The 12395-nt window shown below is 37.0% G+C and overlaps 1 protein-coding gene across 8 annotated transcripts in view; it reads left to right on the top strand.

Moving 5' to 3' along the window:
• Nucleotides 1-12395, top strand: part of BABAM2 (BRISC and BRCA1 A complex member 2) — a 440694-nt gene that overhangs the window by 79968 nt on the left and 348331 nt on the right. For all 8 annotated transcript variants that reach the window (XR_003005855.1, XM_024764436.1, XM_024764437.1 and 5 more), the window contains exon 4: nucleotides 6876-6970. Coding sequence is in view for 7 of the 8 variants with exons in the window: in XM_024764436.1 (XP_024620204.1) it covers nucleotides 6876-6970 (95 nt within the window). In the remaining variant the exon portion in view is untranslated. The remainder of the gene's footprint in view (nucleotides 1-6875; nucleotides 6971-12395) is intronic.

Here is a 12395-nt window from a genome sequence, read left to right as displayed (position 1 = left end):
ATTACAGAGTTTCTTTAAATGGAGAACTCTCCAATTGCATTTTCAAGATGATTTTATTTATAAAAAATAATTTACTCATAACCATTGAGTAAACACTTTCTAATTTATTTGTGTTTAAGTTTGGATTAAAATGGGATGAATTTTTGCATCAGATTAAAAAAAACAATGCCTTAATTGAGATATAACTCACATACCATGCAATTCACTCTTCAAAATGTACAATTTAGTGGTTTTTAATACATTCATGAAGTTGTGCAACCATCAACACAAATTCCAGAACATTTTCATCTCCACAAAAAGAAACTTTGTGCTTGTTAGCAATAACTCCCCACTCCGCCCTTTCCAGGCCCCTGACAACCATTAATCTACTTTCTGTTGCTATGGGTTTACATATTCTGGACATTTCATAGAAGTGGAATTACACAACAGTCATACAATATGTGGCCTTTTGTGTCCAGCTGTTTTCACTTAGCATAAAGTTTTCAAGGTTTATCCACATTGTAGCATATATCAGTACTTCTTTTTTTTTTTTTTTTTTTGCGGTACGCGGGCCTCTCACTGTTGTGGCTTCTCCTGTTGTGGAGCACAGGCTCCGGACGCGCAGGCTCAGCGGCCATGGCCCATGGGCCTAGCCGCTCCACGGCATGTGGGATCTTCCCGGACCGGGGCACGAACCCGCGTCCCCTGCATTGGCAGGCGGACTCTCAACCACGGTGCCACCAGGGAAGCCCCTTCTTTTTTTCTTTAATAGTTGAATAATATTCTATGTATATACCACATTTTATTTATCCATTTATCAGTTGATGAACACTGAGTTGTTTCTTTTTGGCTATTGTGAATAGTGCTGCTACAAACATTCATGTGCAAGTCTTTGTGTGGACAAACGTTTCCATTTTTCTTGGATATATAACTAGGAATGGAATTGGTGGGTCCTGAAGTAACTCTATGTTTAGCATTCTGAGGATTGCCAAACTATTTTCCAAAGTGATGGCACTGTTTTATATTCTCACCAGCACTGTATGAGGGTTCCAGTTTCTCCACAGTCTCACCAACACTTGTCATTATTTGTCTTTTTGATTGTAGCCATCATAGTGGGTCTGAAGTGGTATCTTTTTGTGGTTTTGATTTTCATTTCCTTAATGACAAATGATGTTGAGCATCTTTTCATACATTTATTGACCATTTCTGTATCTTCTTTGGAGAAATGTCTATTCAAATCCTTTGCTCATTTTTAAATTGGGTTGTTTGCCTTTTATTGTTGAAGTAAAAGGGTTCTTTATATTCTGGGTACGAGTCCTTTATCAGATATGTGATTTGCCAAATCCCAAATCCAAACTTTTTCCCATTCTGTGGGTTGTCTTTTCACTTTCTAGATATTGTTCTTTGAAGGACAAAAGTTTAAAATTTTTATGAAGTCCAGTTAACCTACTTTTGTTGCTTGTACTTTTGATTTATCATCTAAGAAAACATTGCCTAGTTATGAAGATTTACTCGTATGTTTTCTTTGAAGATTTTTATAGTTTCTGCTCATACACTTAGGTCTTAGATCCATTTTGAGTTAATTTTTGTATATGGTATGAGTTGGGACTCAAGTTCATTCTTTTGCACGTGGCTATCCAGTTCTACCAACACCATTTATTGAAAAGACTCTGTCTTAGTCTGTTCAGGCTGCTATAACAGATTACCACACACTGGGTGGCTTAAACAACAGATGTTTACTTCTCACAGTTCTGGAGGCTGGGAAGTCTGAGATGAAGGTGCTGGCAGAGTCAGTGGTGAGGGTCTTCTTCCTGGTTCATAAACAGTCTGTCTTTTTGTTATAACCTCACATGGCAGAAGCGGGAGGGGCCTTCTCTTGGGTCTCTTTTATAAGGGCACTAATCCCATTCATGAAGGCTCTGCCCTTATGACTTAATCACCCACAAAGGCCCACCTACAAGTACTGTCATACTGGGGATTAGGTTTCAACATATGAATTTTAAAGGGGCACAAACATTCAGTCTATAACAGACTCTTTTATTTAAAATTTTTTAAAAAATTGTATAAAATATATATAACAAACATCTCAGTAGTGTTAAGTACATTCACGTTGTTTGTGCAATCTCCATAACTCTTTTCATCTTACAAAACTGAAACTCTATACCCTTTAAACAGCAACTTCCCATTCTCCCCTTCTCCCAGCTCCTGCTAACCGCCATTCTGCTTTCTGCCTCTATGAATTTGACTACTCTGGGTACCTCATATAAGTGAACTTGTACAGTATTTGTGTTTTTTATGACTGGCTTATTTCACTTTCCATAACGTCCTCAAGGTTCATCCATATTATACCATGTGTCAAAATGTCTTTGTGTGTGTGTGTGCACGCGTGTGTGTGTGTGTGGACCATTTTTAAAGTCTTTATTGAATTTGTTACAATATTGCTTCTGTTTTGTGTTTTGGTTTTTTGGCCGCAAGGCATGTGGGATCTTAGCTCCCTGACCAGGAATTTAACCTGCACCCCTTGCATTGGAAGGCGAAGTCTTAACCACTGGTCTGCCAGGGAAGTCCCAGAATGTCCTTTTTTAAAGCTGATTAACATTCCATTGTATTTGTACACTGCATTTTGTTTATCCATTCATCTGTCGATGGACACTTGTGTTGTTTTCATTAGTCTATCGTGAATAATGTTGCTGTGAACCTGAGTATAAAAATATTTCTTTGAGACACTAACACTGATTTCACTTCTTTTGAATATATACCCAGAGTAGAATTGCTGGATCATATGGTAATTGTATTTTTAAATGTTTGAGGTACTGCCATATTGTTTTCCATAGCAGCTGCATCATTTTACATACCCACCAGTGGTGCACAGGGGTTCCAGTTTCTCCACAACCTCGCCAACACTTGTTATATTCTCTCTCTCTTTTTTCTTTAATAGTCATCCTTATGGGTGTCAAATGATGTAAAACTCTTTTTGCCCCACTGAATTGTCTTGGCACCCTTGGCAAAAATCAGTTGACTATAAATATGAAAGTTTATTTCCAGAGTCTGAATTCTGTTCCATTGATCTGTATGTCTGTCCTTATGTCGTTACCACACTGTCTTGATTACTGTGGCTTTGTAATAAATTTCGAAATTGGGAAGTGTGAGCCTTTCAACTTTGCTCTTTTTCAGGATTGCTTTTTGGCCATGGTGGATCCCTTGCATTTCCATATGACTTTTAGGAGTGGTTTGTCAATTTCTGCAAAAAAAAAAAAAAGCCAGCAGGATTGCATGAAATCTGTAGATTAATTTAGGTACTATTGCCATCTTAACAATATTAAGTCTCCTGATCCATGAGCATGAGTTGTTCATCTTCCATATATGTAGGCTTTCTTTAAAGTCTTTCAACAATGTTTTGTAGTTTTTAGAGTACAAGTCTTAACACTTCTTTCGTTAAGTTTATTCCTAAGTATTTCATTCTTTTTGATGTTGTAAATGGAATTATATTCTTAACTTTATGTTTGGATTGTTTGTTAGTAGTGTATAGAAAAGCAGTTGATTTTATACATCTATCTTGTATCTTGCAACCTTGTGAAACTTGTTTATTAGTTCTTATAGTTTTGTGTGTGTGTGTGTCTGTGTGTGTGTGTGTGTGTGAATTCTTTAGGGTTTTCTATATGCAAGATCATGTCATCTGTGGATAGAGATAAGTTTAGTTTTTCTTTCCAATCTAGATGCCATTCATTTCTTTTTCTTGCCTAATTGCCCTGGCTAGAACCTCCAGTACAATGTTGAATAGAATTGGCAAGAGTAGATATCCTGGGATCAGATTTCTAATGTTTAGTGGTTTGGAAATACGTATTACTGACAGTGCTCCTTTGAGAACTTGAAAATCCAGCTTTGTGTCCTCCTGTAGTAACAAAAGTAATAAAATTTCTTCTATTGGAATTTAGCATGCTATTTATTTTTTGAACATCAAGGCACAATAGATTCTAGCTTGGCTTTTTCCAAAACTTTAATGCCTCTGTTCTATTAACTTATGGGTATAGTTGAGTAAGAATGAGTAATCAGTACATCTATATTGCCTTTGCCTCTTAGTCTTGGCTTGGGGTAATGCTTTATAGTTAGAACACTTGAAGGAGGTTTATAATTTGTAATAGATATAGTTAAAAACCAGGGATAATGATTGCGGTAGGGTGAAGGAGAGGTAGTGATTGTACTACTTTTGATCATTTAATTCCACACCCAACCTCTGAAGAGTATATTTTCTTGTTTAGATTTATTCCCTACAGAAAGTGGTGGAAGTAACTCTTCCATACTTTATTCTTTTTTTTAAAAATAAATTTATTTATTTATTTTTGGCTGCGTTGGGTGTTCGTTGCTGCGCGCGGGTTTTCTCTATTTGTGGTGAACAGGGGCTACTCTTCATGGCGGTGCGCGGGCTTCTCATTGCGGTGGCTTCTCTTGTCATGGAACATGGGCTGTAGGCTCATGGGCTTCAGTAGTTGTGGCACACAGGCTCAGTAGTTGTGGCTCGCGGGCTCTAGAATGCAGGCTCAGTAGTTATGGCGTACAGGCTTAGTTGCTCTGCAGCATGTGGGATCTTCCTGGACCAGGGCTTGAACCCGTGTTCGCTGCATTGGCAAGCAGATTCTTAACCACCGCACCACCAGGGAAGCCCTATTCTTTACCAATTCAGAGAACAGAACTTCTTTCATATATTGAGCATTTCTTGAATATATTCTGTATCTATTGTACTTTGCCCTGTTGGAGAAGACATGAAATAAGAATAAGAGCATATTTATTCTCTGAATGCTTACAAGATATTTAGGAAGATCAAGTATACGTACTTACTTTGTACTGCTGTGTATTTGTGCTGCGGTGTATATGTTCTGTCCCCCTCACTAAATGTAAGCTCCTTGAGGATAACCGTCTTTGTATTGACATGGTATGTATCATAGTGCCTCACATGTACCATGTGTTTATTATGGATTTTTAAAATTAATGGAGCTACAAAACCAATATAAGTCTACAGTTAAATACTCACTGAATGGCATAACCAATCAGTATTGTTGAATTTCAGAAGTAACAATGATCAGTGTGTACTGGATTTATTAGGGAAGGCTTCATGCAAGAGAAGGTAATTAAGAGGGCTCATACAGGATGAGTAAGAACTGAGAAAGGGGAAAGAGCATTTCAACTAGGTGTCATAGTTTGGAGGTTAGCGAGTGGATCATGTTGATTGGAATAGAATATTGGCATCGGCTTGTAGATAGAGAGAAGGGTGGATAAATGAGGAACATTGTATTTTGGAGGCCTTAAATGCCAGTTTGAGAAGTTTGCTGTTACTCCATTTGACATTAGAGAACCATTGAAAGTTTTTGAGCTAGGATGTTTTGGGGCAAAGCAGTACTTTAAGATTTACTTTATGATAGTATGTAGTATGGGCTGGATGTATTGGGAGACCATTTAAGCGGGTATGGTAATAATTCTTCTAGTCTGTTGAGTCCTTAAAAACAGAGTTTTTTGTTTGATCTTTCATGCCCAGCATAGTGCCTAGAGGAGAGTTCAAATTTTTGTTCTTTGGATGCATAACTGTATGGACTAAGTCATCTGAGCCTGGGTTGAGCTGTTAGCAGCAGGAAATATGCATATGAGAAACATTTTGGGGAAAAAATTGAGATGACTTGTTTTCTAAGAGTATAAAGGGTGTGGGTCAGTTCAAAGATGACATTAAAGTTTCAGCATGGGTGATTAAGGAGTAGCAGTGCCATCCCTAGAAATGGGGAAGTCAGTTAGGGGAAGAAAGGAGTGAGAAAAGGGGTAGTCATGAGCATGTTTTTAGACTTGTTGAGTTTGAAGTTGAAATACACAGTACACAGGGTTAGAAAGGCTCAAATGAAAACTGAATTCTGAATGTTTGAATTTAGATCTCACTATGAAGATATTATTGTTTGAGCAGTAAAAATGACTGGACTGATCCAACACTACGTGTGTGTATGGGTACAGAGGTGTGCATGTATACAAGTATACACACTCTTATACACTACAATCCAGTGTGTGTGTTAGATTGTGGGTATACTAATCTGCTCGTTGCTGTTAGTGGAATGATGAGGGCTGATTCTTGGGGTGAGCAGAGGGGAAGAAAAGGAAGCTGAAGAAGGAGAAAGGAGAGGAACAGAGAGGTAGAAGAACTTATAGTACAAATTTGTCAAGGAGCTTTTGTAATTTATCTTATGCTTCAATATAATACTTTCAATAGTAATAACACTATTACGAACAATAGTAGTACTCCTGTGTGACTTGTTGAGTGCTTACCGTATGCCAGACACCTAGCTAGACATGCTATCTCTTTTTACCCTCACAACAAATCCGTGATGTCAGGACTATTATATCCCCTTTTTACTGATGAGGAAACTGAACTCCAAAGAAGTTAAAACTTGCCCAAGATGACTTGAACTAATAAATAATTAGGAGATCCTGTGGTTTTAAATCTGACTTTTTGGACTCCAAGCCAAATGTTCTTTCCATTATACCAAAGGTTTGTGTGTTTAATTTCTTCAAGGCAAGGACTTTATCTTTAGAAAATCAGTCCTTGATAAAGGCTTATTAATTAGCGGGCAGTGATTGGACAGTAATGTTTCCTATTAACAAAATCTGCATGTATTCTGGATGTCGTTGCTTCTACTTTTCTACATGGGTATTTATAGTGTATTAGGAGGTAACATTTTCTGATTGCATGCTGTGAATGTTAATTTAAAAGAAGGTATCAGTTCTTTTGTTTCTGAAAGTGCTTTTCAGTATTTTTGTTAAGCTAATATAAACTTCTTTTAGAAGTTTTTCTGATGCACTCCCCAGATCATTCACACATTTGCAAGGAAATAAGAAGAGCCTGACATTTTCTTTTATTTCAGGGGATATCATTTTCAATGCCCAGTACCCAGAGCTGCCTCCCGACTTCATCTTTGGAGAAGATGCTGAGTTCCTGCCAGACCCCTCTGCTCTGCATGTGAGTACTGCAGGCCTGTTTGGATGATCTCTGTTTGCTGAAAGGAGAATAAAGTTAGCTTTTGACAATTCTTTAACAGATACATTTGCTGAACACATGGATTTTTTTCCACCCCTTTTTTCTCTGTCCTGTGAAATAAGTGTAACTCGTTATGTGCCAAAATAGTTAAAATAAGAGTTTTTTTTCATTGCAGTTTTATTTTCAGACTATTTTGAATTAATGAAAACCTCTAGCATACTGGTTAAAATATATTTACTTCAGCTGAAGGAGACATGTTGGAAACATTTTCTTTGTTTTAACTTAATATTTCATGCCTGCAATCGATTTTCTAATGTTTACTAACACTTCATCACGGGGCTTGTTAGGGGAGTGTTTCTTGGCTCTTCAGGAGGCCTTTTTTTGTATAGAAGTGAAAGTGGCAAATTTGGACTTACATCTGCATTTTCTCAGTATTATTATCAGAAGGGTAAAGACCAGATTAAGTGTTCTTTATTAAGCAAGACCAGAAACTTTGTAGTTGAAGTAAAATGTTTCTGGATTTAAAGCAGAGAAAAGGATGGTAGTACTTGTCAGATCACATGTGGTTTGTATAAAAAGTGTTTTTTTCATGGCTAGTGGAGAAAAAGCATGTGCCATTTTGTTTAAAAGGTCTGACCAGACAAAATGTCTCTCTCTTTCCCTTCTCAAGTTTGATTTTGCTATGATGCCTATACCATAAGAGGTTCCATTATTGTTCAAAAACTATGTTCTAAGTTTTGTTTTTTGGAAATTTTTTTTTGTCTCATTAAAGTTTTGTAATTAAAAGTTTGAGGACTTGCTTTGAAATCTTGTCCCCCTCCCTTTTTTAAAAGGGAAGTATTAAACAGGAAGTACTAACCCAAACCTAAAGAATTATCTTAAATTTTGGAACACAGCTGTAAAAATACAGTTGGCAAGAGTAGGATGGGTTTGTTGCAAAATATCTAATAATTACACATAAACTGTTACTTTAGTTGATTTTTTAAAAAAATTGTAGTTTAAGTATGGTCCCTTTAGATGCTTTGTGTTACAAATTCACCCCATATTGAAGCTGAAGGCCTTACCTGGAGAAAATAAGGCGGACGTGCCCCTACAGATCTGTCCTGTATTAAATCCGCCCAGTGGAAGGTAGCGTATGCTAAATGCCCAAGATATATTACAGGCTAAGAGCTTGTCAGAAAAGGCTTTGTTGTGGAGGTGAAACTTATAATAATACTTGAAGAATGGAACAAGAGTGGGGAGTGTGGCAGAGAGTATTTCAAGTAAGGGGCATGGCATAAGCAAATGATATGTATAATATATTGTAGAGGAAGGTACTTGACAGGTTTGCTGAAGGGTAAGTTAATATAAGGAAGGGCTAGAAAAGGTTAGAAAGATAACTTGGATAAGATTGTGGAATGCATTGAATGCTAGGTTAAGAGCCACTGAAGGAAATGATACTTGGAGAATTATCTAACAGCAGTGTGGTCAGTACAATGGATTAAGAGAGATTGAGGACTGTTGTAAAAATCTGTGCGGGGGAAGGGGCTTTGAGCTAGGATGATGCAAGAGGGAACACTATGATGGGAAGGATAGGAAATATATGTTTACAATTTCTCTTTTACGAATTGCCTGTAAAATTTACAAAGCACATCTTCAATATTGGCAAGGATTGTGAGTATAGATGTTATCTTTCTATCTCTCTGTCTATCTATCTATCTATCTATTTATTTTGGTGAGAGTATAGACTTTAAAAGTTAGAAAGGACCTTAAGTTTTATCTTATTCCACTTTTCTGTTTTAATATTCAGGAAATCGACCTAGATTTATTTAATTTTATTTTTTTAACATCTCTATTGGAGTATAATTGCTTTACAATGGTGTGTTAGTTTCTGCTGTATGACAAAGTGAATCAGCTATATGTATACATATATCCCCATATCTCCTCCCTCTTGCGTCTCCTTCCCACCCTCCCTATCCCACCCCTCTAGGTGGACACAAAGCACCGAGGAGATCTCCCTGTGCTATGGGGCTGCTTCCCACTAGCTATCTATTTTACATTTGGTAGTGTATATATGTCCATGCCACTCTCTCACTTCGTCCCAGCTTACCCTTCCCCCTCCCTGTGTCCTCAAGTCCATTCTCTATGTCTGCGTCTTTATACCTGTCCTGCCCCTAGGTTCTTCAGAACCTTTTTTTTTTTTTTTTAAGATTCCATATATATGTGTTAGCATATGGTATTTGTTTTTCTGTTTCTGACTTACTTCACTCTGTATGACAGTCTCTAGGTCCATCCACCTCATTACAAATAACTCAATTTCGTTTCTTTTTATGGTAGAGTAATATTCCATTGTATATATGTGTCACATCTTCTTTATCCATTCATCTGGGAAATCGACCATATTGTTGTGTTGGAGTTGATATTATAACTTCACTCTTCTGATGTTTAGTTTTTTTTTTTTTTTAGAAGTGTAACCTTTTTATTATTTATTTATTTATTTAATGGTGTATATTTTATTTATTTATTTATTTGATTGCTCCGGGTCTTAGTTGCGGCAGGTGGGCTCCCCAGTTGCGGCTCATGGGCTTCTTAGTTGTGGCTCACCAACCCCTTAGTTGCGGCACACAGGCTCCCTAGCTGTACCATGCGAACTCTTCTTTGCGGCATGCATGTGGGATCTAGTTCCCTGACCGGGGATTGAACCTGGGCCCCCTGCATTGGGAGCGTGGAGTCTTAACCACTGCCCTACCAGGGAAGTCCCCTGTTGTTTAGTTTTGAGTGAAGTTATCATAAATGTCTTTGAGAAATTAGCTGAAAAAGAACAGCCAAAAAAATAAAGCACTATATCTAAAAGAAAGATTACAAATCTAGGGGAACACCTCTCTTTAGCTATAGTTTATCTAAGGCTTCAGGCAGGTTACCCAGTGCTTCTTCATGGACCAGTCAGCCGGACAAGTCTAGATAAGCAACCAGGATACACCCTGCACTAGCTGGGTGAGGTCTACACAGCTCTGGAGGGTGCCCTGTATCTTTGCAAAAAACGGTTTGAAGTAGCTTAAAGGATACACATAAGGTTAATAAAAATATATGAGGTGCCCTAATCCATCTGATGAAGCCACTTTTTTCTAAACACAGACTTTTCATTCAGGAAGGTGAATTTCATTATGGACTTTGAGATTCTCAGCTGAATGGAAAGTACTAGATAGATACCAGATCTAGAGATAGGTATCTCATAGATATCAGGGAATCATAAAATTATTGTTAGGATCTTAATGGCATAGTTGGTCCCACTTCTGGCTATATGCTAGAATAATTTAGGAAGCCTGTTAAAAATACAAATTTTTGAACCTCACTAGACATACTGAATTAGATAGATGCTTTAGGGAGCCACAGAGTCATTAAGTTCCCTGGGTGATTTTTATGTGTTAGTCTGTGAACTGCTATTGGGAACCACTAATTGAATCCATCTCTTACAGTAATATCTCCAATAGAAGGCCATTTGCCTTTGCTTGACATTATTTCCAGTGAGGTATCATTTTCTATTTTGGGAATAGCTGTGATTTTTTTAAAATAACTTCTTTATTGAGACATAATTTATATGCCATACAATTCACCTATTTAAAGTGTATAATTCAGTTTTTTAAGTTTCATTAGGTCCCATTTGTTTATTTTTATTTCCATTTCTCTAGGAGATGGGTCATAAAGGATCTTGCTGTGATTTATGTCATAGAGTGTTCTGCCTGTGTTTTCCTCTAAGAGTTTAATAGTGTCTGGTGTTACATTTCGGTCTTTAATCCATTTTGTGTTTATTTTTGTGTGTGGTGTTAGGGAGTGTTCTAATTTCATTCTTTTACATGTAGCTGTCCAGTTTTCCCAGCACCACTTGTTGAAGAGGCTGTCTTTTCTCCATTGTATATTCTTGCCTCCTTTATCAAATATAAGGTGACCATATGTGTATGGGTTTATCTCTGGGCTTTCTATCCTGTTCCATTGATCTATATTTCTGTTTTTGTGCCAGTACCGTACTGTCTTGATTAATTTCAGTGGTTTTTAGCTGTGCAACTATCACCACAGTCAAATTTAGAACATTGTCATCACCCCTAAAAGAAATTCCAAACCCATTAGCAGTCACTTCCCTATCCTCCCCACCCCCACCTGTGTTCACTGTCAGCAATAACTAATGTATATTTCTGTCTGTGGATTTGCCTATTCTGGATATTTCATGTAAATGGAATCATATAATATATGTACTTGTGACTGACTTCTTTCACTTAGCATACTGTTTTCAATGTAACATGTATCACTACATCATTTTTTATTGCCAAGTAATATTCTATTGTATACATGTACCACATTTTATTTGTACTTTTGTCAGTTGATGAACATTTGGGTTGTTTACACATTTTGGCTATTATAAATACTGCTGTTGTGTGGACATATTTTTAGTCCTTTTGGATATATAGGAGTGGAATTACAGGGTCAAATGGTAACACTATGTTTAACTTTTTGAGGAACTCCCTGACTGTTTTCCAAAGTGTCTGTACCATTTTACATCCCCATCAGTGGTGTATAAGTGTTCCAGTTTCTTCACATTCTCACTAACACTTATTGTTATCTATCTTTATGATTAGACCCATCCTAGTGGGTGTAAAGTGGTTATCTCATTGTGGTTTTTTGATGTTTTGCATCTTTTTCTGTGTTAATTGGCCATTTATTTATCTTCTTTGTAGAAATGTCTATTCAAATCCTTTGCCCATTTTTAAATTGGGTCATTTGTCTTTTTATTGTTGAGGTATAAGTGTTCTTTATATATTCTGGGTACAAGTTCTTTATCAAGATATATGACTTACAAAACTTTCTCCCATTTGATGGATTATTTTTTCACTTTCTAGATAGTACTGTTTGAAGGGCAAAAATTTTTAATTTTTAGGAAGTCCAACTTGTCTTTTTTCTTTTGTTGTTTGTGCTTCTGGTTTCATATCTAAGAAACCATTGCCTAGTCCAAGTTTAATAATTTTTGCTCTTATGTGAGGTAGGGGCCTTGCTGTATTATTTTACAAGTGGAGATCCAGATGCCCCAAGCACAGTTTATTGGAAAGACTATTTTTTCCTTATTGAATTGTTTTGGCATTCTTGGCATTCTGAATGTCAATTGATTATAAATGTGTGGGTTTGTTTCTGAACTCCTAATTTGTATACCTGTACCACACTGTCTTGCTTTCTGTGACTTTGTAATAAGTTTTGAAATTGGGAAGTATGAGTTTTTGAATTTTGTTCTTCTTTTCCAAGATTGCTTTGACTAGTGGGTTGCTCTCATTTCCATATGAATTTTTTTTTTTTTTTTTTTGGGTACGCGGGCCTCTCACTATTGTGGCCTCTCCCGTTGTGGAGCACAGGCTCCGGACGTGCAGGCTTAGCGGCCATGGCT

The sequence above is a fragment of the Neophocaena asiaeorientalis genome, unplaced genomic scaffold (assembly GCF_003031525.2).
Source record: "Neophocaena asiaeorientalis asiaeorientalis breed wild unplaced genomic scaffold, Neophocaena_asiaeorientalis_V1.1 scaffold345, whole genome shotgun sequence".
Taxonomy (NCBI): Eukaryota; Metazoa; Chordata; class Mammalia; order Artiodactyla; family Phocoenidae; genus Neophocaena; species Neophocaena asiaeorientalis.
Note: the sequence above shows the minus strand (reverse complement) of the source record. Positions and strands in the feature narration are given on the sequence as shown.